Source organism: Psammomys obesus, unplaced genomic scaffold (assembly GCF_907164565.1).
Source record: "Psammomys obesus unplaced genomic scaffold, mPsaObe1.curated_primary_1811, whole genome shotgun sequence".
NCBI classification, from domain to species: domain Eukaryota; kingdom Metazoa; phylum Chordata; class Mammalia; order Rodentia; family Muridae; genus Psammomys; species Psammomys obesus.
This window is the reverse complement of record NW_026596406.1, coordinates 741,162-765,455: the sequence shown is the minus strand read 5'-3', so window position 1 is coordinate 765,455 and position 24,294 is coordinate 741,162. Positions and strand designations below refer to the sequence as shown.

Genomic DNA, 24,294 nt, shown 5'->3' with positions numbered 1-24,294 from the left:
TTTCTTTCTTTCTTTCTTTCTTTCTTTCTTTCTTTCTTTCTTTCTTTTCTTTACAGTGGGTACAGGGTCTTATACTGTAGTCCTAGCCTTGAACTCACCCTGTGATCCAGGCTAATTACAATTCATGGCAATCCTCCTGCCTCAGCCTCTCAGGTATAGGATTACAGATATGAGGCACCATGCCCGATCGGGCTAAGTTTCTTTAAGAAATTTCAGGCCCTGAATGGGGCTTTATACTGGCTGGTTTTGTGTCAACTTGACACAAGGTAGAGTCATTTTGGAAAGAAACTTCAATTGATAAAACGCCCCCACCAGACAGGCAAGCCTGTGGTGTATTTTCTTGATTGATGATTAATGTGGGAAGGCCCAGCTCACTGCGGCCCACCCCTGGGCAGGTGGTCCTGGGTCCAACAAAAGCAAGCTGAGTAAACTATGAAGAACAAGCCAGTAAGCAGCATTCCTCCATGGCCTCTGCATCACCTCCTGCCTCCAGATTCCTGCCCTGACTTCCCTCAGCAATGGAGTCTGACCTGACAGCTGTAAACTGAAAGAAGCCCTTTCCTCCCACACTGCTTTTGGTCATGGTGTTCCATCACGGCAATAGAACCCCTAACTAAGACAGGTTTGCAGAATGAACATGCCCAAGGACTAGTGGCTTCCTCTGCAGCCAGCACAGCTTTCTTGCCCTCAGCCAACCAATACTGATCAATGCAGAAGTGAATGGGGAAAGGAAAGAAGGCAGGGGCAGGAAGGAAACCGAGTGACCATTTAGGAGGTTACCGTGGCACACAGGAAAGCACCAGAGAAGATGTGCTAAGTGCAGAGGTGGAGATGCAGCTACAGAAAGCATTTCAAGTTGAGGAACGAGACTTTACGAATTGGTCATGGGGAAGTAAGAAGAGTAAGACTTAAGAGTGACATTTGATATTTGAACACCCAGAGGGTATCAGTACTATTTACTAGGAAGAAGGCAACCAGGAAAAAGGCCTAGAGTGGAAACCAGTGGAATTACTGAGCTCTGGGCTTTTCCCTGCTTTATACATATCAAGCTTGAGACTGCTCGCAGGCGGGCAAGTGAAGGTGTCAAAGCTGGTAGACAGAAAGTTTGAGATTCGAGGAACATAGGCCTGGCTGTCTGCTCTCATGTGGCATCAACTCATACATGGTATTTCAAACACCTGTGCCATAGATGCCAAACAAGAGAATAAAATACAAAAAGGAGTTCTCCCGGGGCCAAGCATCAGGCCAGAACAGCACACATAGGTCAGGGGAAGCAGGACGGTGGAGCCGTGACCGCCAAGCGGAGAATGGCCAAGAAGGAAAGACCAATCTACAGAAAGAGAGAAAGCCTGGGGGCTAGCTACCTATGCAGAGAGACACTCCAAACTGACGGGAGGGAAGGGAGGCTCACTTTCACCGTGGGCCTCTTGTGCCTGTCAAAGGCTGCACAGGTGCACCTGTCACCTGTTTGAAATGTAAATAAGACAACTTAGCAGCGGGAGCCTCCGTGGGCAGGTGTAGCTACTGTGGCTGAGATGCTGAAAGGCTTTCTCATCATCCGAGGGCTGCTGCCTTCTAAACCGCTGGCCTCTGTGCTTTCTAACTAGATGTTTTCATTATTTTACCTGATTTTATTTATACCCAAATCTTAGACTGGAAAGAGAAGGCCTTCAAGGCCTATGCCCAGCTATGTGGGAAAACTCTATTGATAAGCTATCAGGTGCTAGCTGGGTCCACAACCCCAAGGTGGGAGCCTTAGAATGAGCAGCTAAGACATGGAAGACAATGAGCTGACAAAAAGAGGTGACAAGGACAGGGGTCATGAGGTCAGCCTAGGGCAGTCAGAGTTTGAGAAGGTTGCCACAAAAACCTGCCGAGCCTCGCCACATGCTAGCTCTGTGCCAGGTGATTCAGGAGAGGGTCAGGCCTAGAGAACGCCAGCCTTTTGAGGCTCCCCGTCACTCTCAGGGCACAGTCTGGTCTGTCCACCCTTCCACCTCCTTCACCACTCATGCTGGCTCCCCTCAGCCCTCCCGAGCTCCCACAGCTGACACACCTTCCCAGGCTCCTCCCTGTCAGGCCTCACTGCCTAACACCTCCCCCTCCTTGTCCACCCATCCTCTAGAACAGGCACATCCAAAAAGCTACACTTCATGATGCTCAGACATGCAGCCTCCAGTGGGAGACAGTGAACTGTGCCTTTTTCTCCCTGGTCTCACCAGGCTACTAGTACCAGGTGCCCGGCACTGCCTACTTTCTCTAGACAGAAACACGTATGCCAGGCCTGGTTCTTCTTCTGCTGCCCAGGGGTCAAGAGACTGTGAATCAGGCATTAAGCTCTGTACTGCTACCCTCAAGCCACTTCGGCCACTCCACACCCACACAGGCCTACCCAGGTCTAGGCTCTAGGTACTTCCTGTCCACCTGAGGAGATGGACAAGCAGAACAGGGGCTAGAAGACTTTCCCATCAGTTTTTACAAAGTGAAGCAAGGCCGTGGCTGAGTTAAGGGGCAGGCTCTTTGAGATTTAGCCAAAGATCAATGAAGACATTCCCTGTAGGAGAAAAATCCTTAGTTCTGACCTGAATCAAGAGCCCAGAGCTGTCCCAGGTGACCTCCCAGCACATTCTCAGCCTAGACTGGTCTTGGCACGGTGCCAATTTAGAGCCAATTTTCACCTGATTGGGAATTGCTGTCCCTCTTGACCCCCAACAGCCAAACCCCACTAGCTTTCCAGCTTTGTAATGCTCATTATATAATCTATATAAACCCTGTTCTGTTTATGTTCTGTCCTCACTCTTACCAAAGTCGCCCACACGTGGCTAATAGACTAATAGTGGCCAACTCATCATAGCATCCCTCTCCTGCAATGGGCAGAAGTAGGAGACATACCTATGTCCTTACCACAAGGAGGAATCCCAACTTGTCAAGCACAAAAGAATGGCAGGAAAACATTGTGCTACTTTTTTTTTTTTCACTCCAAACCAAAGAAGCATCCTGCCCTTTGAGTCTGCCCTTCAACAGACAAGCTCTGATATGTTAGAATCAGTGCTGATATTCATAGCAAAGGGAGGCAACAGACAGGGAGAATATCAGCTAGCCAAAGCCTCTTTTATTAGGAAAACCTTCTCTTATGGTTCCTCACAGGGCAAAAGAGAGACCTGAAACCATGGCGTGCGGGCTAGAGATGAGGATGTGGCCTGAGAGAGGTTGCAGGGCTATGCCAACCAAAATGGAAAACAAAACCAGTGCTGGTTTTGTACAGCAGATCCCACCAGGCCCAGATAGGTGTGGCCACCCTGGTTCACCTTAGTGGCTGCCAATAGGAAGGGATACAGCTGCCCCGTTCCAAGGCCTCATTCCAGAATCTGTAATTTCTCTCCAGCTTTCCTGGAGTCACTATGTCCTTCTGCAGACCACCCCACCAGATAACCTGCTGGCCTCCAACGGTGGCCCAGCACAGAAATTCTGGTGCCAGTGCCCATTCCGGTAACAAGGTTTTGATGCTCGTGAGCATTCAGCAGGGATGGAAGGGAAGATAAGGCCCCTCCTGTCCTGGGGGGTAAGATCAACCCACCTTGACAGAGATGTGGCCATGGGCTTGGGGAAGGTGGGCAGCCAAGAACCAGTCCCCAGGTAAGGGGCTGCTGACGTTAAAGATGCCTGAGGTTCTGTTGGGCAGTGTCCAGCTGAGCGTCAGGGAGAAGACCCCAGGCACAGCTGTATCTGCTGGAAAGTGTGTGTGCAGAGGATTGATGACAGGAGGTGCTCCAGATCGGAAATACCTGGGGGCCAACAATGAGAAAGAGAGAAAAGCAGGCCATGGGGTAGGAATCGGGAAATAGGTGTTAAAAAAGAACTTCATTCACCACTAGTAAAACAAACGGATTTCCTACACTGGCATATACCATAAAATGGGTCCAGGTCAAGGGTCAAGTCCATAAGGGACAAGTGCTCAGGTGACAGAGGTCATGACCCCCAAGTGACACTTCAACCTAGATAGGGGTCAAGATCAGGGTCAGGAAGCATGTTTAGACCTCCAACAGTCATACTTCAGTTTGGAAAGTGACAAGGGCTGGAAATTGGGGTTCCAGAATGGAACTTCAAACACTCACACAGTCACACTTTGATCTGGGCAGTGATCACCAAAGGTTCCTCCCTGCTCCTTGAAGATGATGAGATTCCAAACAGCCAGGAATGTGTCCTCAGGAACATGGAAGTGGAAGAGTTCGGTGCTGGCAAAGGATCGAAAGGGGCTGAGCTTGCGTGGCGAGCAGGTGGAGTAGTCGGTCAGGAAAAGGCCTCCTGGGAAGCAGAAGTGAGGAGAAGGGGAGGGACACAGGCATTTCCATCGTACCCATTTTCACCAACAGCACCAAGTCAACAGCAGCGCTCTCTGCCAGCCAGGAGCTGCAACTTGCGCTGCCCTAGCCATCATCTGTCTTCTTCCTCACAGAAACCTTGTCCTTAAAAGATTCATCTTGCTGGTGGGAACTAGGAAAGATCATCCTGAGTGAGGTATCCCAGAAGAAGAAAGACACCTTATAAGTGGATATTAGACATATATTATAGGATAAACATACCAAAATCTGCACACCTAAAGAAGCTAAGCAAGGAGGGGGACCCTGGGTAAGATGATCAATCCTCACTCAGAAAGGAAAACTGGATGGACTTCAGAAGAGGGACAAAACTGGGAACCGGACAGGAGCCTACCACAGAGGGCCTCTGAAAGACTCTATCAAAGCAGATGCTGAGACTCATAGCCAAACGTTGGACAGAGTTCAGGGAACCTTATGAAAGACGGAGGAGATAGAAAGACCTGGAGGGGACAGGAGCTCCATAAGGAGAGGAACAGAACCAAAAAATCTGGGCCCAGGGATCTCTTCTGACACTGATATGCCAACCTAGGACCATGCATGGAGATAACCTAGAACCCCTGCACAGAAGTAGCCCATGGCAGCTCAGCGTCCAAGTGGGTTCCCTACCTAGTAAGGGGAACAGGGACTGTCTCTGACATGAATTCATGGGCTGGCTCTTTGATCACATCCCCCTGAGGGAGGAACAGCCTTACCAGGCCACAGAGGAAGACAATGTAGCCAGTCCTGATGAGACCAGATAAGCTAGAGTCAGAGGAGAGGGAAGAGGAGGAGAACCTTCCCTATAGCGGACTGGGGGAGGGGCAGGGAGGAGAAGAGGGAGGGAGGGTGGGATTGGGAGGGGACAAGGGAAGGGGCTACAGCTGGGATACAAAGTGAATAAATTGTAATAAATTAAAAAATGTTAAAAAAGCTCATCTTGCAAAAATGAAAACCTGAGGATTTAAACCTAGGACCCTTCCTAAGACTTCCCAGCTGCTCACTCAGGAGGAACTGTTCTCCACCATCAAGCCTAGCAAAACAAGTATGTTTATGTGTGTGTGTTGTGTGGAGTGTGTGGTGTGTGTGTCTGCGGCGTGTAGGGGGCGTGGGGGGCACGTGTGATGAGTGTCTGTGGTGTCTGTATGTGGGGTGTGTGCATGTGGGTGGTGTGTGCGTGTGGTACATGGGTGTGTACATGGGTGTGCTGTGTGTGTGTAGTGTGTGGGTGGTATGGGTGTATATGTGCATGTGTGTGCGTGTGTGTGCGTGTGTGTGTTCGTGTGTGCGTGTGTGCGTGCGTGTGTGCGTGCGTGTGTGTGCGCGCGTGTGTGTGCGCGTGTGTGTGCGCGTGTGTGTGCGCGTGTGTGTGTGCGTGTGTGTGCGCGTGTGTGCGTGTGTGCGCGCGTGCGTGCACGCGTGCGCGTGTGTGCGTGTGTGCGTGCGTGCGTGCGTGCGTGTGTGTGTGCGTGTGCGTGCGTGTGTGTGTGTGTGTGTGTGTGTGTGTGTGTGTGTGTGCTGGCATTCGCTCTTAAGCCGCTAGCACCCCACCTGTGGGGCTTGGGAGTCAGCACAGAACTGTGTGACTTGCTTGTTTTCTGCCCTTTTCTACTTCCTGGTGGTTAGGAGCTGCAGAAATTCTCAGAAGCTCACAAGAGCTGCCTGTATACCAACCGGGGCAGAAGGGGGGCGTGTGGTGAGGCCTGGGGGAGCTGCCTGGGTGGCAGAGTCAAGAACAGGAGCAGGCAGGCCACCGAGACAGCATCCGGGAAGGAGGGCGGTGAGACCCTCAGGCCCGGAAGGCCGTCCGCAGGGCTGTGGCATCCGGACCACACGGGGGTGTCTGGAGTAGGCCAGGTTGCGGGGTGGGGGGGATGTGGTTAGCTGAACCGCTCAGGTCCCTGATCACAGTCAGGGGCAGAGCGAGGGTGGCAGGAAAGTCACTGCCCAAACAAGCATACGAGGACAGCAGTGACGGTAAACCATATAGGTCAGAGGAAAGGAGAGGGTGGTGGCCGTCCCTAGCCCAGGTGGAAAGCTGGGGACAGACAGGCACTTCAAGACAGACAAATTGGAGGGAGGGTTCTGGACGGGAGTTTTTAGCTACACAGAAAAACCCAAAGGGCTTACCTGACCTGAAGACCTCTGCCTTGCAGATGGGGCATGTGACTCCAATAATGAGATATTTAAAGCAGCAGAGAGATGGGCCTCAGGAAAAAGGAGGGTAGGTTAGCCCACTAGACTGGGCAACTTAAGAGTCCTACTCAAGAGGTGACTTACACAAGCAGAAGACACTGGCTCAAGTGGAAGAATGGCTCAAAAGCCAGGACAGTGTCAAAGGACTAGATTCTGCTGTGCCATGCAGCCAATCAACTTCAACAAAGCAAACAAGCAAACAAAAAGCCCTGTCAACTTGCAAGCTGAGCACTCCCAGGAACCTAGACAGGCTCTGACTTGCACTTAGACAGCAGTGGGAGGTATTCAAGACAGATGAAGTGCAGTGGGGCTAACTAAGGGGGAGTTCAGCTTCCTCAGAGCTCTGCCTCTCCAAACTGGCTGCTGGCTGCCCAACACTGAAGAGCCTGGAAGGCCATTGTTACAGGAGCTAGAGCTCTAGAGTGCCCTCTGCTGGGATTAGGGAAGGGCTGCTCCTCCTAAAGCCAGCATCAGAGAAGCACAAAGAGCTTGCCTGGACAAACAGGGAGCCGAGCCAACCCTGACAAAGCTAGCAGCAGGGGTGGGGAGGGGGGGCTGTCACAGGGCGTACTTGTTGGGAAAGGAGTAAGTATCGGCTTGGAGCTTTGGGAGGAACACAGAAGGAGTTTGGAGGCAGGGTGGGCCTAGGGAAACACCCCTATTCACCACACGCTTTAATTTGGGTTTTGAACAGGGCTTACCAGAACCATGTCCCAGAGAAAACATGAGTGAGGCCCTATCCAAGTCTAAAAGAGCTTGTCCTGATGTCCCTTCTACAATAATATGAAATGGCTTCTCCATCACCTAGATTGTGTGTTTGTTGTGTGTGTGTGTGCAAACTCCCCCCATCAAAACCAAAAGCTGATTGTTAGCTGCTTCTGCAAGTGCCAAGCCTGCACTGTAGTCAACAATAAATATCTCCCCCTCCACCCCGGCCCCTTCCTTCCAAAAGACTGGATGGAAGATGCACGCAGGGCCCTCAAGGCCTAGGGAGGTGATTCAGTCAGTAACAATACTTGCTATGTAAGTTTGAGAACCTGACTTGAAATCCCCAGGGCCCACAGGAGGAGGAGGAGGAAGAAGAGGAGGAAGGGGAGGAGGGGGGAGGAGGAAAAGGAGGAGGAAGAGAGGGAGGAGGAAGGGTGGAAGAGAGGGAGGAAGAGTGAGAGGGAGAAGGAGGGAGAGGAGAAGATGGGAGAAGGGGAGGAGGAGGGGGAGAAGGAAGGGGAAGAGGAGAGAGGAGGGGGGAGAAGGAAGAAGGGGAAGAGGAAGGGGAGGAGGAGGGGGAGAAGAAGGAGGGGGAGGAAGAGGGGAGCAGGAGCAGTGGCGGCAGCCAAGCATGGCCTGCATGACTGTGACCCTGCACTGGGCTGTGAGGGTAAGCGGTTTAGGCGGGTAATAGGGGCTTCAGATTCTCTGAGAGATAGTCTCAAGGGAATAAAGTCGCCTCTGGCCTACACATGGGTGTGTACAATCACACGAGGCTCACACACACACGGAACACTTCCTTCAAGCCTAGGATGATATATTCATGAGAGGAGTGGGCCAAGCTGAGGAACCTGTGGGCATCCCTCATTCCCTCCCGCTCACACAGTAATATACGCACTCCAAAAACTCATCAGCTCATTACATTCAGATACAATACGTGTCACCAACATATAAGAGGAATACCTGCGCACACATACCATTCCCCCAGCTCCCTGCTATACACATACATCTCCGCAGGACGAGGACCTCAGAACACACTGAAGCAGGCCCACTGAGGTCAATGAAGCCCACCTCCACCTGAGCTGCTGCTAGATCTTATTGCCAAACACTATCCAGGCGATTTCCATTCTCTTGGAGCGCCACTCAGCAAAGGTGGCTGGGGACCATCTCTGCCCCGCAGGCTAGGACGCTCCTCCAGCCAAAAAGGCTGGATCACTCTAACCAAGTGGCTTCCTGGACTAGATGATGAACGTAAGTTGACACCTGGCAAATAAGAGTCAGTTTATGAATTAAGCTCCCTTGCAGACAGACTACGGAGAAAAGAGATTATGCTTTGGGCCAGCAGCGGATCTGGTCTTGCAGTTGGAGAGGGAGACCAGCACGTCATAGGGACCAGGAGACCTTCTCTCTAGCCCCATTATTGCCATTTTAGACACATTACAGCTTTGAACAAATCGCCCCCTCAGTTTCCCCGTCTGTAGACTGCTCCCTCAGGAGCGTTCAGTCATGCCCCTTTTCAGTGTGTCTCAGGTTAGAATAGAATCTCCTTGCTGTGGATTTATGTCATCTCCATAAACCTTTGGAAGCAAAGGACCAAAGCCTCCAAGACTTTGTGACACACACACATGTATATACATGTATATATACAGAGAGGCCAGAGGCTACTTTATTCCCTTGAGACTATCTCTCAGTGAACCTGTAGTCAGGGAAAGCCAGACTCAGGAATCAGGAATCAGGTTCTCCGGGAAAGGAGAACTTCCAGAGTCTCTTGAGAACTACTAGCCACCTGCTGAACTGGCTGAGTAACACCTCCACTCTCGAAGGCTGCCAACCCATCTCTTGTGTACGCCCTTCTCTCCCTTACCCCCCCCCCACATACACACTTCTCCCCAGTCACCAAGCTCACCAAGTCCCACCCCTCCTGACTCTTTCCAAGCCACCACCACCACCACATACACAGACACACCCGGAACCCCCATCCTTGTCTCATCCTCTCAGATTCTGCACTCACCAGCTCCTGGACCAAGGGCAGAAAACAGCAACAGCAGCAATAGGGCTGGCGGCAGCTGGAACCCAGACCTGAGTCGAGGCTGGGAGAGGGGCAGAGTATGAGAGAGGCGGGGAGCCAGTGGGAGAGACTTCGGCAAACACAGAGATGGGGGCAAAGCCTGTAATACTGGGTTGCGCTGGACTGAGCACTGGGGTTCAAACACGGGCAGGAGGTGTGATGGGAAGAGCGTGTGCGGTGGAGACAAGAGCAAGGGCTGGGCCAGGGGTTTAAGCAAACGCTGGGGATGGGACAGGGCCAGCTGCGGGACAGGGAATTGCGACAAGGGGTGGAACGAGGGCCGAGGCGAAGATAACGGCCAGGCCAGGGGCAGGGACTGGGGTTGGAGCGGGGACCTGGGCCTGGGCATTCGCTGGGGCACTGGCCGGGGTCGGGGCCGGTTTGGGATGCGGGGCGAGGGCGTGGCCGGAGGCCAAGGCTGAGATTGGGATAGGATGAGGGGCCGGGACAAGGGCTGGGCCATGGCCCGGGGCGGGGGCGGGGCCGGCCAGGCCAGCAAGCGATGCTCGCAGAGCTGACCCGCGGCTCCGCTCCCCACCCCCGGGGGTGGCCTCCGGCTTCCACGCGGGCCCGGGGCCGGGGCAGGGACCTGGGTAGGAGTTCAGGCCTGGGCGACTCCGGGCTGCGTTGAACCGGCGATAAGCAGGCCCTGCGGCGGCCTCGGCGTGACGCTCGCCTGGCACTCCGCCCCGCGCTGCATTCGATTGGTCCCTCTCAGCAAAGCCCGCCCCTGTCCAATTCTATTGGCCTCTAGCTTAAGCCTGCTGGGCTTGCTACCCGAGAGCCTGTCTCACCCTAACCCGGGTTCCCTCTCAGCTTCTCACAAACGGTACAGGAACCTTCCAGAAACGCACAAAACCGGCTCCTCTCGGATCATGGTCCTCCCGTTCCTATGTTTGCACAGAGACTCGCTCAACTCTGGTCCCCCCTCAGGAAAACTCACCCTCGCAGATGTTGACTAGAAGACTACTGCTGCCCTGGAGACTACTGGGCATTCCGGTTGCCCTGGTAGCCAATGCTCGCCGCCCCCCTCCGGGCCTGGGTTGTAGAAGCTTCAGGCAAGCAAATCCTTCATCTGCCCTAGACCTCTTTTGTCCCTTTCCCTTTCTGCCCTTCTTCAACTCGGGCCAGAGCCCCTTTGCAGAGGTCCGTAGATGCCCATGTCTCCCCAAACAAACTTAAAAACAGGCCTCTTAGCACCTACAGGTGCTCATCAACAGCAAAACCATTCCCTCAGTCAGGACCAATACTCCTCTCTCTAACCCAGTTAAAGATCTGACCGAAGGACTTGCAACCACCAAGCCTAAGCTCAGAGGTATGTAGCTACTCAATCCTGCACTCCACTTTCTCCTAACACCTCTGACCTTCCCCACTCAGTCTCCACTTTTCATCCCTATCCACTTTCATCTCCTCATTCTGCAGATGCCCCTTTCCTAATTTGCCCTTTAGGAAGACTCCAGTGAAATTACTTTTTTACCTTTAAGTTTACTTTATACGTGTGGGTGTTTTGCCTGTGAGTATATTTGTACACCACGTATGTACAGTGCTTGTGGAAGCCAGAAGAGAGGGTCAGATTCCCTGGGACCGGAGTTACAGACAAGTGTGAGCTGCCATGGAGATGTTGGGAATTAAACCCAGGTCCTCTGCTGAGAGAACGCTCTAATGAGCTTAAGATGCAGTGTCTTAAGAGAGCTACTTCTGTCTCTGAAGCATGGACAAGACTAGAGAGCAGTGAAGCGCAAGAATCCTCATGTAGCTCTTGCAAATGATGATGGACTTACAGATAGATGACAGTCTGTTTTGGAGACCCAAGTGGTGGCACTGGCCAGTAATGCCAGGACTTGGGAGGCAGAGGCGAATTGTTGCCAGTTCAAAGCCAGCTTGGTTTACACAGCATATTCTAGCCGGCCAGGGCTATGTCATGAGACTCTGTCTAACAAGGGCTGAGTGTGTGGCGCCATGATTGCACTTACCAACAGCGTACAGAGGCCCTTAGCTCAGTCTTTAGCACCTTCAGAGGACTGGGGTGCTGACAACAGACCTTGCATGTCAGGGCCAAGAAATTTGGTTGTAATCCTTAGGCTGAGTCAAAATGTTTTACATGTTCAAAAGATCTTGCTGGAGGTTGGAGAAATGGCTCAGTGGTTAAGAACACTGACTGCCCTTCTGAAGGACCTGGGTTCAATTCCCAGCACCCATAATGCAGCTTACAACTGTCTGTAACTCCAAGATCTGATACCTTCACACAGACACACTTGCAGGCTAAATAGCAATGCACATAAAATAATAAATAATTTTTTTCTTAAAAAAAAAAATCTTGCTGAAAGAGGAATGAGAGCTTCCCTCTTGGATCTTTCTTGGGTAAATTCGGCAGCTCCCCTTCTCACAGCATCCTGGAGAGCAGCTATTCTTTTGGACTGTGGATGAGACATTGTCTGTCTCCCAAGCTCACCCGATCCCAGTGGGCAGCATGGTGCTGCAGTGAAGTGTTAGTCTGGGCTGTTTATAAAATGTGTCATCAATGAAAGAGTGAGTGGGTAGATGTGCTGGGGTGAAGAGTCCGTGTGTGACTTCTTGTTGGAAACACCTAGCACGAAGCACCTAAAGCACAGGGGAATAAAGAGATCTGAGTTAGACATGCGGATTTAAAAGGCAGAGGTAGCCAGGCGTGGTGATGCACCTTTATAATGCCATCAAGAGGCTGAAGCAGGAGCAGCCTGGGCTACATAGAAACCTAGCCTGGTCTTGTCTCCAGAGAGAGGGGAGAGAGGTGGGGGAGCATGAGCACACAGCATGTCTGGCAGTAGTTGAAGCCTTGAACAGGAATGAGATCAACGGAGGAGCTTGTGGTCCTTGGACAAAAGCAGCTCTGCTGTATGCACTGTGACATTGCCCTGCGCTCTTGGAAGCCAACCCCAACGCTGGCTTCATGCTCAGACGCCGGCACTCCATAGCTACAACTCTAGGGCCTAAGACATGCCCCCACCGCTTCACTTGGACTGGCTCCCTGGGCAAAGGACTAGGCGTGCTTGTCTGCTACCACCTACTGATGGGATTCTGACTGTTTCTGTCTTTAAATGCCAACCTACAGTGTTATGCCATGTGGGGGTACATGAGAGTCCCTCCTGGCATTACACCCTGAAACTCAGACTTCTTTCTTCCTTCTGATGTCTTAAGTGCACTAATAATTTTTTCCTCATCCTGTAACCTCGGTGAACCCTGGGGCTCTGCCCTGACTGGCAGACCCTGCAAACGCAATCTAACGAAGCCTGTACCTCATTCTACCACTAGATGGAAGCAAATGAGATCACAGAAGGTCCTCAGACCACCACGACTGAAAACGAACACCCTTCTTTGAAGGACTCCTCCGCTGAAAACTTGCAGGAGGCCACTGTCCCTGAAACTCACAGCTTACGGACATCTGTCCAGCCTCCTGCCTCTAAAGTCCTTTTTGAAACATCTATTTTCCAGAACACTGAGATGGAGAGCTGTGAGGAGCCCTGGGAGGCTCCTGTTCAGCACTCCCTTACAGAAGAGCTTACTTCCTTGCCATCCCAGGTTTTAAAGATCCCAGACTCCAGAACCCTTTTAAAGTCTTCTTCCCAGTCTGTGATCTCTCTGGTAAAAGCCATCAGTAAAAACCCTTTGGGATCAGATGAGACTCTTTCCTCTGAAGTAAAAGCAAAATCTCATCCCTCACCATCAACCAGTATCCTGGAATATTTCCGTAAGCTTTCTTCTGATAAAGTCTCACAGACCCAGGTCCCCGAATCTGAGTACTTTCCAAAGCAGTCCGTTTCAGGACCTTCAACTCAGACGGAGGAGGACACATCTACCAGGCAAGAGGAAGCAAGTAAAGATGAGCCGGAAGCGGGTACTAGTAACATCACTGTCCCCCCAGCCAAGAAGAAGGAGAAAAAAATTGGTAACTGTCCGTGCCTTCCCCCGGGCCCCATTCCTGTGACTTTTGCACTGTCCTGGACTTACCAGAAGTGAGGAACTGGGTTAACTCTTGCATATGACTCCTCTTAGTTTTCAGGCCCTTTCACTCCCCTCTGGTTACTCAGCCCCTCCTTTCCCAGGTTTTACAGGCCAGCAGGTGGTCCCTGCTAAGGAGGTAGAGGTGATACAAGTGGCAAAAGCAATGCACAGAGAGCAGATTGGTACTCAGGCAAACCATCTTTTCGAGTGGGAGAAGGACTCATCCCTGAAGTCCATCCAGACAGGTGAGCCCAGGTAGCCTTCCAGAGGCCTGGAACAGACTCATAAGACGGCTTCCAATTCAACAGATTTGGGAACCTGACCCTTCAGTGTGGAAATGGCCATGCCATCTGCCTGCAGTCTGGAAGGGGAGCAGGTAGGCCTGAAAAAAGTGGAGATTTCAAATGAAGTCCAAGTAGCAATATATAGATGTACTAAAGTAACTAAAATTGTTACCAACAGAAGAGTTGGGGGCCAGCCCCAGATATAGTACCTAGGTAGTCTATAACAGAACAACCCTAAGGCAGAGATGGCCCCAGGACCTTGGACAATCTCTAGGAGCCATGTTCTCATATGGATATGGCAAAAGATTTTGGTCCCTTTACTTCATTACAGACTGTCACTTCTGCATGTCAGATCCATGACCATCCCACCAAAGAAGAGAGACATGGCTTAAAAACCTTAATGAATTCAAGTCTCAGCTCATAATTAGTGCCAACACACACACTTTTTGAGACAAGGTCTCATGTAGCCCAGGCTAGCCTCAAACTTTCTATATAGTCAATGATGACCTTTAAGGATAACCTTGAACTTGTGATCCTCATACATCTGCCTCCTCAGTGCTAGGGTTACATGTGTGTGCCACCACAGCTGGTTTTACATGGTGCTGGGGGTTTGTGCGTGCTAGACAAGCATGCTACCCACTGAGCTGTATCCCCAGCTGAATGAGACTCTTGATGGTCCTCTGAGTGGAAGGTGTAACTCAGTAATGGGTGTGCAGGTGAGCTGTGTAAACACAGGGCACACTGTGTAAGCATGTCTACCTGTGTTGTTGGAGTTCACCGTCTGTACGGATTGTTGATCTCAGTAAGAGGTCTGCTCTGTGATCCTCTGTGATTCTGGGCTTCCTAGATGAATTCAGTAGAATGTACTACATTTGCTCAGGCCTTCGTACCTGCTCTGCTTAGGATGGAAATAGCACCAAAAATCCTATATTCTTATCCTCCTTGGCATAATGCATGCACCCAACCTCCATGCATGGACCCTCTTCCCTTCATCCTTTTTTTTTTTTTTTTTAAGTCTCATTTGTTTCTGAGTTTCCACTGATAGTGGGACCTCTGTTTGGTTATATTAACATCTATTACCGTAGATTTTTTTTCTTGCAAATGCAGGTTCTCTACAGTCTCCCTTCTGCTGTTGTAGATTCTGCTGTCCACTCCTTACTCTTCAAGACCTCAGTGTTTCTTCTTTGCTTTAAATGCCTGTGTTTTTCTGCTTAAACAAATGGTTTGTGCACTTAATGCTACATGAAGATATCTGAGGCCTGTACCCTTCGGATGTTGAAGACCCTGAGTCCAGTTTCTCTAAGGGTATATGGGACGTGCAGAGAAATGGGAAATGTGAGCTTTTCCCAAAATTCTTTCAACAGCTATTACGCACTGACTATAGGCCAGGCATTGAGTTGTAGTTGTGCAAGCAGTAGGCAAGAAAGGCCTCAAAGATAAAACTGTCCCTCAATTGCATAGTGAGACCCTGTCTCAAGCAAAAAATAACAAAATTTTAACCATGTTGAGTTCAAGCTCCAGTTCACAATTAGTGCCCCCACACACACACTTTTAGACACGGAGGATTACAAGTTTGAGGCTATCACAGTCTGTATGGTGAGTTCCAGGCAAGCCTGGACTGCATAATAAAAAAGAGCCTATCAAAACAAAATTTTAAGTAAAATAGCAGAGATATAACAAGACAAGGAATCTTAAACGAGTGTAGTGTTTTATCTAGTGCAAGAATGTTGGTGGAAGTACTAGCTCAGCTCTGGAAATAAATAACTGTGCTGGCATTTTTGTGCCAACGTGAAAGGTCACTGTCATATCTCAAGGGCACCTGAGAATCACCAAATATTTTAAATAGGACAGCAACCTTATTTGTGCTTTTAAATGACCACTCTGGCAGTAGACTAGACTGGAGAAGGCAAGGTTGGATGTGGGGCTGCTTAAACACGAGAAACAATCAAGGGAGAAGTTGCTGGGAGAAGGTGGAGACAGGTAAAAGACACTAACAGGTAAAACTGACATTGTTTGACATGTAGAATGCACACGCCTTTAATGCAGCACTCAGGAGGCAAAGGCAGGTGGATCTCCATGAGTTAGAGGCCAGACTGGTCCACAAAGAGAATTCCAGGACAGCCAGAGCTGTTACACAGAGAACCCCTGCCTCAAAAAAATTATTTAAAAAAAAATGTTAAATGCCTGGAGTGATACTTGGCTAAATGTCTGATTGGATAAACTGAGCACCAAAAACAGAACAATGCAGGGCACACACAAACCTGATGAACTGAGGACAAGAGATGAGTTAAGAGGTTTTGAGATGAAAACACTTGTTTCATGGAACTGTAGCAGACAGATGGCCCTATGGGTCTAATGCCCAAGAGGGTTAGGATGGGGCATACTTCATGTAAAGACAGCCATGTATAGTATGGAAACCTTATAGAAACCAAGAGCTGATCCACAAGCTACAGTTGTACAGAGTTAGAATGGCATCCAAGATAATGTGTTCTCTGCCTGCCTAGTCCACTTCTAATCGGAAGAGAGTTTGGAATCAGAGGATGGAATCCAGAGCCAGATTCCAGCTTCCCCACTTTAACGGCATAGAGTAGAGTAGGGTAGGGTAGGGTAGGGAAAGGTAGGGTAGAGTAGGGAAGGGAAGGGTAAGGTAGGGAAGGGTAAGGTAGGGAAAGGGAGGGGAGGGTAGAGTAGAGTAGAATAAAATCTGAGGTATTTTTTCCAGTTATTCAAACTCTTCATCTGAATGCTAGATACTGATTCCCACATCCATGCTTAGACGGCCACACTTTGATCTTCAGGAGGACTCAGGCTGCTGTCAGCACATCACCTGCTCAGCTGCTACAGTTGGCTTTTGTAGAGTTCAGAATGCTCTAGCAGAGCCCTGGTTCCCACCCACCCATTGTGACTTTGCTTCTCCCTGTGCTCTCAGCCAAACATTCCGGGTACAGCAGGGTCATGGCACGGCAGAATGTATCAATCCAGAAGCCGCCAAGCCAAAAGCCACACCTGAACAGGTTTTAGAACCTTAGAAACTATGGGTAAGATAAGAACACTGGGCCAAGGCTCAGAGTGGCGGATTATGCCACTAAAGGACTTCGTTTGTTCAGTCGGGCAGTCTAGCCTCTCTGACTTCTCTTTCATGGCAGGATTAGAGATAGAGATGAAAATACAGACCCTTCCCTTGTAGGGAAGCAAGGACAACTTTTAAAAGAGGTGACATTTCCGCAACAAGCAGAGTGCTGCAGCTGCAGGTCCCCGGGGGGGACTCAGGCAAGATCTGAACTAGAAGTTGGAACAGTCTCTGCTCTCAGGAAGAAGCAGGAGGTGCTGTTCTCTTGTCACCTCTGCCTAGCCCTGCCCTTGACTTGTGATGGTACTTGCTCTGAAGCTGATTTCCCCCAGACCCTCTGCTAAAACCAGGATCTTGTAGCCACCTGCTCATGCCCACATTCGAAGATACTAGCCTCACTTTCCTTTCCATAGTCCTGTTTCATTCCTCACAGCTGGCCTGCCCCTTTCTCTCTCTGGAGAGCCATCAGCTACCCGTCTTAGGATCACAGAGGGCATTAGTTACGTAACACTAGAATATAAAAGGCATTACAGAGGTGTGAACCTGGAGAGTGAGGGGGCAGGCTTCCTCCCACCACTTGTCACCAGCACTGTCCAACTTTCACCTCCTTTACAAACAATTCCCAGGAGCCAATCCCCGTCACCTACTGCCCTCTTGGTCAGTTAGCTTTCCTCCCTCACCATGAACACCTTAGAAAGACTGGACTTTGGCATAAAGGGTGGAGAAGGTAAGAAACCCTTCAGCCATAGGGGCCTCCTGTTCATCTTCAGTGTTATCTGCACTCTCCCTCCTCCAAAACTGAAGACTGCCTTCAGTTATCTTTGATAGGCTGACAGATACAGAGTGGATCCTGGGATGGAAAAGGAACTGATGATACTTTGAGATAATAAAGCTTTAAAGAAAGATGTCTAAGAGCCATAAGTGAGGGAGACAAGTGTAGCAGGTGCGGTGCTGCATTCTCTGCCCCCACTGTAGGAGATCCACCAGAACACTTGTAGGGAGCTTAGGATGCGTTTTCTTTTTCACCCTTCCTTATTAATCTCCTCATATGTAGGTCTCTACATTGGCTGGCGCTGCCCCCATTACTTATGGGACTGTTTTCGTATTGGAGATGAGTCCAAGTGCTTTTGTGGACATTTGTTGAAAGAACACCAGATCATCTCAGGTAGGAGAGACTCTTGTCAGATACATGTATTCAGCCCTGTCTTGGAAGGAGGGACAGCTTGAATCAGGCACGGATCTGCATAGAAGGGCCAGGTCCTTCCGGGTGCTGGCTAACGCCCCACCATCTCCATCCTCCCAGACCTGTCGGTGCCCTGCAACGTGAGCCAGTGCAGGTGCCTCATGTTTTGTTTCATCCCATCACGCCCAGAGGAAGTGGGTGAGTTCTGGCTTAAGAGAAGGGCCACCTTTGACCCCAAGGCCTGGAGAGCCCAATGTCGCTGTAAGCATACTCACGAAGAACATGCAGCCACCGGAGCGCATCCCTGCAGGCACCGTGGTAATTTCTAGTGCAAAGGGCTGTTTGGGGGGGAAGAAGGGACGATGAGAGGACTGGTGTGTGGTAGGGAAGAGGTGAGGATGAGTCAGCTCTTGGGGATGCCATAATTCCTTATATTCTTCTGGGTGCTCTTTTTCCTAGGCTGTTCTTGCAACTGTTTTGAGTCCAATTTCCTCTGTGCGGCCTGTGACCGGCGTTGGGAGGAACACGAGACTTTCTTTGAGACTGAGGAGACCAGGCGAAGAGGAAGGAGACCTTGCGGTGAGGGAGTAACATGGGACAGGGGACCGTGCCAGGGCCAGGCAGAAAGTCGCTCCCACCCTTTCCCACCCTCTCCAGGTCTGACATCTCCAGCCCAGCCCAGCCCACATCCCATGCCTGCACTGCTTTCCATTCCCAGGACAAGAGTATGTGCCTTTTGCAGGGATGTCTGCCCTCCAAGATGTCATACTCACGAACTCTGACCTTGAGGCCCTCCAGATACAGGGTGTCTCTGGCCACTCCAGTACCCACCCTAGATCACTCGCACCTCTTGGTCCAAGCAGCCTTCAACCCGACCCTGCATCTGACCCCCATGCCCGACTTCTTCACCTTTGCTCTTCCCTTTTCCAGGGACAGCCAATGTCAACAACTGGTACAAGTCTTTCTGAGTCTGGCCAAGATCAACAATAAAGTGGAAGCCAGTAGAATCTGACCTGGCTCTATGTGGGGCAGGTAGCGTCAAGACTCAGTTTACAGTCAGCTCAAACTACAGGCAAGAGATAGCACCCAGCAAATGAAGGCCGGCTCCAGTCATCTTCCTCTATCATGGTACAGTGGGAGACTCCCGGCCCTGACACTGGGAGACTAGCTTCAAGAAAGCCAAAGGGAGAGTTTGAAGAATAGAGTAGTGGTGGTTTCTGATGTAGCTGGGGTTCCACTGGCAAAGACGTTGGAGGTCTCTGGAGACTTTGGGCAATATGGTTTCACACCGCCATGGTGAAGGCAAACAGCAAATATCCATTCATTTGAAGGTAAGAAGTAGAGGAAAGAAATCAACAATACCAAAGTGGGCTGTAGATCAAGGAAGCAGCTTCTTAGGAAGGGGAAGAGGCCCATATACATAAAGATCTTGAAGGATGCAGAAGAGGGGAGACATGCTTGGTGGAAATGAGATCTCTGGAACAGAGGAGAGGATGAGGTCAAGGCAGAGGTGGAGCTTCCTCTGATGACAAGAAACTTCATTTCAAAGAAGGAAGTATGAGCTTTGGGGAGTAGGAGCTCCTAGAAGTTCCCCTCTGGTGACATCTTTATTCCTGGGATGTAAGAAAGGTGGTGTCAAACAGGAGAAGTGAGCCCTGGGCAAGGCTAACGGGATCAGAGAAAATCCTGACGAGTGCAATTTAGGACTCAGTATGGTTGGAAGTGAGGATCTGGTTAGAGAAGAGAGGAAAAGTATTTAGACTAATGGCTGATGATGTCAGGATAGTGAGGAAAAGAAGGCAAAAGAAATGGGTCTGAAGAAATGGAGTAAGTGTCACATGATGCCAGGAAACAACTGCTAGATGGTGGCAGCCATAAAAGGAGTAAGAAATCTCCAGTGATGTCCAGGGGCAGGTGGGTTGGCATGGGCTGCAGCACAGGGACTGCAGAACATGCAGATTTCATCGAGCAGCTGCAGGTGGTGGCAGGTGTTTGGAATAAGGAATCCAGGTCAGGGTCAGCTTTGAGTCTGGGTCAAAATGGTGATTTTATGGCCACAGAACAGTCTAACCCTGGTGGCAGTTCTGATGCGAGGTTCCCTCTTTGGGCCTCGGTTGCTGGATCTATAAAACAGAAATAACCTGTCTTTCGTGCTCTCTCTGAAAACCCAAAGAAACACCCAGCTCCAAAACTTAGCGCTCACTAGATTTCCGCCCTCCTCTCACCCCAACTCCACTTACCTCTTGCCCTTCTCTGGGGCAGCTTTCAAGTCTCACATCTTAGGGCTCAGGGGCAAGGTGATCCCACATTTCCTCATATTTAGAAAGGTCATCTGTCTTTGCAAAGGAAGGGATGCAGCCTAGATTGCTAAGACCCTGGGGGAAAATCATGATCACATATCACCCCCTGAAGAAGAAAGGGCTTTACAATAAAGTGGGTATGCAAAAGAGATTGTGCTAATTCCAGAAGCTTCTGAACATTGGTGGTATGTGCTTTGACAATTATATAAAAATCATTCGATTAATAGAGTTACTATGATTGGGCCATCGGGGACACAGTATGTAGGCATTGCAAAGTGTATAAACTACAATTTGAAAAACATGAGAGAATAATAAACATGCCATCTATTACCATATAAAAAGCAGAACAGTGAAACACCAGATTAAAAAAAAAAAACTATTGAGCATTTACATATCAGGCCATGTGCAAAGGCAAAACAGCCTCTAAGGTACAATAGTAACATATTATTGTACCAGACCAGAACTCACCAGTGGTGAGGATGGAGTGGGGGAGGAACTACTAATGTTTTTTTGAGACCAAGTCTTGTTAGGTAGACCAGGCTGGCCTGGAAATTATGAGTTACCCTCCTGCCTCTGCCTCTCAAGTGAAATACTGTTTTCTTATTTCAAAATACAAAGCAGAGACGGGAGGTGGTTCAGTGCTTGAGAGTCTGCCACTCTTGTAGAAGACTGAACCTTGGTCCACATCTGGTGGCTCAACCCACCTCTATGTAACTCCAGCGCTAAGGAATCTGACGCCCTCTTCTGGCCTCGGCACGCACCACGACTTGCACATATCCCCACATATGCACGTAAATCTTTAGGGGCTGGAGAGATGACTAAGCCGTTAAGGGCACATACTGCACTTGAGAACACTGGAGCTCGGCTACCAGCAACCACATCAGGCGGTTGCCAGCTCCAGGGCATTCTATGCCCGATAGCATCCGTGGACGCCTACACTCACATGCACATAACGCACAGACAGTTTCTGTAAACAAAAAAATAGAAAAGAGTATGTTCACGAGCAAACCTGCCACTGAAAATGCTAGGCATAAAGCTAACACACACCACACACTTATGAAGTGGGGAAAAAAATGTAATACCTAGTGCAGCATACATAGGCTTCTGTGTCTGCTGTAAGTGGGAGCAAGAACATAAATTGACCTTAATTTAATTTTTTTTCATACAATGTTTTAAATCTTTGGAGTGGTCAAAGGGCTGAAATTGGTAAGACTAGGTACCTACCCTACAGATTAAAAAGACGGGGGGAGGGGCCCAGTTCGCCTTTAGCCCCGCCTTCGGGAGCCAAAAAGCGCCGAATGTCCTCTGAACCCCGCCCTTCTGGACAATGCGGAGAAGGGGCTGCGCTACATTTAGCCTTTTGTGCAGCAGGTGGCGAGGCCCCACCCTCTCCCCCCACCCCCACCAGTGGGAGCCAGAGCTAAAAGGGACAGGCCGAGAACGAGCAAGTCCCACCCATTCAGGAGCCACAGCCTAAGCTTGGTCAAGGTGGTAAGCCTGAGCCCATTAGGAAAATATCCCACCCCCAGGTTTCGTTCTTCCAATGGAATGGGAATGTATCTCCTAGCGAAACTGCGTAAGGATCCAATGGAGAAAGAATTTTCACGGTACCAAACGAAAGTTGGCCCTGCGTCGGCAGAGGCAGCCAATGACGCGCAGCACGGGGCCAGCCTCCGAGCTGGACGCGGCCAATGGGGCTGCGCCCGCAGGCGGCAGGCTCCGGGAAGATGGCTGCTGCCGTGCTGCTGGCAGCGGGTTTGCGCGGTGCGCGCACAGCCCTGGGGGCCCGGCGGGCGCAGGTGAGAGGCAGCCAGAGGAACGAGGCGTCTAGCGGGCACTAGTGTGTTCCGGGGCCGGCAGGCGGGTCGCGCATTCCCGGGGAGCCACTACCTTCCCAAGGGTCAAATTCAGGGACTGCCGGGAGGTCCGGCTCGAGTCCGCTGGAGAAGCGATCTGCCTGCAGCCGCTTCCCGCAACAGCGGGGCATCCGGGCTGGAACAGAAAGGGTGCTGCTGGCCGAGCGCCTGCTCTGGGCTGCCTCTGCCGGGACCCTGCAGGAAGGGAGTGCTTTCTGGGAGTCCTCCTCGGACCTCTGGCCCTGGAATACATGTGCACCAGTTTCGCACTTTCACCTTCCACACTTTGCGGAAGCGATTTAATTTATTCCACTGTTTCGCTGCAGTGTAATGCGCAGACTGAACCGGTGGGAAAATGGGGTATTCCTACTTCCTATCGGCCCTAGCAGAGCCGAGTTCACTTAGCTGAACTCTTGCATAACTACGCGTTTTCAAGTTACTGGAATAAAAATCCAATGTAAGAAGCCAAGCATGGTGACACATGCCTGTAATCCCAGCATTTAGAGAAGTGAGGCAGCAGAATTACCAGGACTTTGCCAGTTTGGCCTGCATAGCAACAACAGGAAGGCTGCACACCAAGATAGCAAATTTGACACCCAAATGAGAGGTTTGCCAATGTCAGGTAGGACAAACATATTAAATACCTAAATCAAGTAACAAGGCTTAAAGATCAGAAACCGTGAAGTAGAAATGAGTAGAAACAGTAAGGAGCTTCAAGCCCTCCTAGGAAGGGATTCACAACACTCCTTGAAGCTGTAGGAGAGGTTCATCAGGTGTTTTCAGAGGGTAGCATAGGAACTGAGAGCTCAATATGTTTATTTGCTTTGGCGGACAGTGTCCCACACTGCCTTCCCGTCCTAGCTGCAAGTCCACACCCAGATGGAGATGTCACTCTTGAAACTGCCATGCTGGGTCCTTTTACTGTACGGTGCTAGATTTCTTAGGCAGACTCAGAGGAATCAGTTGCACTGCTAAGTCCTACATAGTAATTAGTTTGTTCTGTAGCCAGGTCCACCATCATCTGGCCCACCCTTTGCTGCTCAGGCTCTGACTCAGGAACTTTTCCCTGCGTTACGGTACTAACACTCAAGAGCCCAGCCTCTCACAGCCCCAGCTAAATGTGTAGGAAAAGTACTGCCAGCAGAGTCTCTCCCCTGGATTCACCTGCCCCACCTTCAGGTTCGAGGGAATGCAGGCGTGGCTGACGGGAGTGAAGTGACCAAGGCTCAGAAAGCAGCGCCTGGAGGAGCAGCACCGACCATCTTCTCCCGGATTTTGGACCGAAGCCTCCCAGCTGACATTCTATATGAAGATCAGCAGGTGAGGGTCCAACCGTCTTGAGAATTTGATAGGTACCATTGGATCCGATGAAGTAACAGTGCCCTCATCTATCGCTGCTCCTAGTGTCTGGTGTTCCGGGATGTGGCCCCTCAGGCTCCCGTGCACTTTCTGGTCATTCCTAGGAAGCCCATTCCTCGAATTAGCCAGGCTGAAGAAGAAGACCAGCAGGTGAGGAAAACGGTCAGGGGGTTGTCTGGAAGGAGCCCTGGATGGAGCGAGAGGTTTGGTTCCTTTGGAGGCAGCCACCTCTGTCCCTCCCCTCTCCCTATAGCTGCTGGGACACCTACTCCTTGTGGCCAAGAAGATAGCAAAGGCTGAGGGTCTGAAGGATGGGTATCGACTTGGTGAGTGACTTGTCCATGATTCCGTTTCTCAGTGTGCTCTTTATTCTTTGATCATGGTCACTAACCTCAAGCTCTGTTTCAGTGGTCAATGATGGGAAGATGGGCGCACAGTCTGTGTATCACCTGCACATTCATGTCCTTGGAGGCCGACAGCTGCAGTGGCCACCTGGCTAATCCTGCCAGCTGGCCAAGGACCACAGACCTGGATGCTTGGGTGGGAAAAGGGAAAAGGAATCCTGTGGTGTTAATAAACTTATTTTCCTTCAATTTTGCATCTTTGTCTTAAATATGTAACAAATTTATACCGCAAAGGTAAAAGAAAATTGGCTGGGGCTCTGATCTCACTTGACCATGGTCAGAATAAAACGTTCTAAGACCCAGTCAGTAGTTAAAGGAGTGTATAATGCAGATCTGCTAGAATCTAATGGTCCATTCCTGGTCAAGCTTCTGGAAAAAAATAACAGTAGAAATTTGCCTGGATGACGACTGAGACCTGTTTGTTGTACCATATTCCCTTCCATTTTGCTGTTGTCTCTAGGTGTGCTGAGGACTGCACCGGGACCTTGGGCATGCTGGGCAAGCAATCCTACCACTGAGCTGCATTATCA

At 50.4% G+C, this 24,294-nt stretch overlaps 3 protein-coding genes across 8 annotated transcripts in view; 2 read left to right on the top strand and 1 right to left on the bottom strand.

The window, feature by feature from the left end:
* The window catches only part of Tmem8b (transmembrane protein 8B), a 26,336-nt gene extending 16,350 nt beyond the window's left edge, over positions 1-9,986 (bottom strand). For 4 of the 6 annotated variants that reach the window (XM_055597571.1, XM_055597570.1, XM_055597574.1 and 1 more), the window contains exons 1-3: positions 9,271-9,986; positions 4,116-4,305; positions 3,578-3,785 (exon numbers count right to left, since the gene is read on the bottom strand). In XM_055597571.1, coding sequence (XP_055453546.1) covers positions 3,578-3,785; positions 4,116-4,305; positions 9,271-9,790 — 918 coding nt within the window. In that variant the 5' untranslated portion in view covers positions 9,791-9,986. Of the gene's footprint in view, positions 1-3,577; positions 3,786-4,115; positions 4,306-9,270 lie in introns of those variants that run through there. The other 2 variants (XM_055597576.1, XM_055597575.1) reach the window with 1 other exon arrangement.
* A 148-nt stretch (positions 9,987-10,134) lies between these two features.
* On the top strand, positions 10,135-20,303 carry Fam221b (family with sequence similarity 221 member B). Its single transcript, XM_055597642.1, has 7 exons — positions 10,135-10,642; positions 12,619-13,252; positions 13,410-13,553; positions 17,717-17,827; positions 17,966-18,163; positions 18,305-18,424; positions 18,776-20,303. The coding sequence occupies exons 2-7, from the start codon at positions 12,619-12,621 to the stop codon at positions 18,811-18,813; spliced, it is 1,245 nt and encodes a 414-aa protein (XP_055453617.1). The 5' UTR covers positions 10,135-10,642; the 3' UTR covers positions 18,814-20,303.
* Positions 20,304-21,804: 1,501 nt separating this feature from the next.
* On the top strand, positions 21,805-23,953 carry Hint2 (histidine triad nucleotide binding protein 2). Its single transcript, XM_055597624.1, has 5 exons — positions 21,805-21,944; positions 23,181-23,321; positions 23,406-23,510; positions 23,614-23,686; positions 23,769-23,953. Exons 1-5 carry the CDS (start codon positions 21,837-21,839, stop codon positions 23,858-23,860), a joined length of 519 nt encoding a protein of 172 aa, XP_055453599.1. The 5' UTR covers positions 21,805-21,836; the 3' UTR covers positions 23,861-23,953.
* Positions 23,954-24,294: the final 341 nt, after the last annotated feature.

Excerpts from the sequence above, each read along its gene's own strand:
- Fam221b (XM_055597642.1), top strand. The coding sequence starts at position 12,619 with ATGGAAGCAAATGAGATCACAGAAGGTCCTCAGACCACCACGACTGAA. Across the intron at positions 13,554-17,716 it reads CCTGAAGTCCATCCAGACAG|GTCTCTACATTGGCTGGCGC; the intron begins GTGAGCCCAGGT and ends CCTCATATGTAG. Across the intron at positions 18,164-18,304 it reads GCATCCCTGCAGGCACCGTG|GCTGTTCTTGCAACTGTTTT; the intron begins GTAATTTCTAGT and ends TCTTTTTCCTAG.
- Hint2 (XM_055597624.1), top strand. The coding sequence starts at position 21,837 with ATGGGGCTGCGCCCGCAGGCGGCAGGCTCCGGGAAGATGGCTGCTGCC. Across the intron at positions 23,322-23,405 it reads TTCTATATGAAGATCAGCAG|TGTCTGGTGTTCCGGGATGT; the intron begins GTGAGGGTCCAA and ends CGCTGCTCCTAG. Across the intron at positions 23,511-23,613 it reads CTGAAGAAGAAGACCAGCAG|CTGCTGGGACACCTACTCCT; the intron begins GTGAGGAAAACG and ends CTCTCCCTATAG.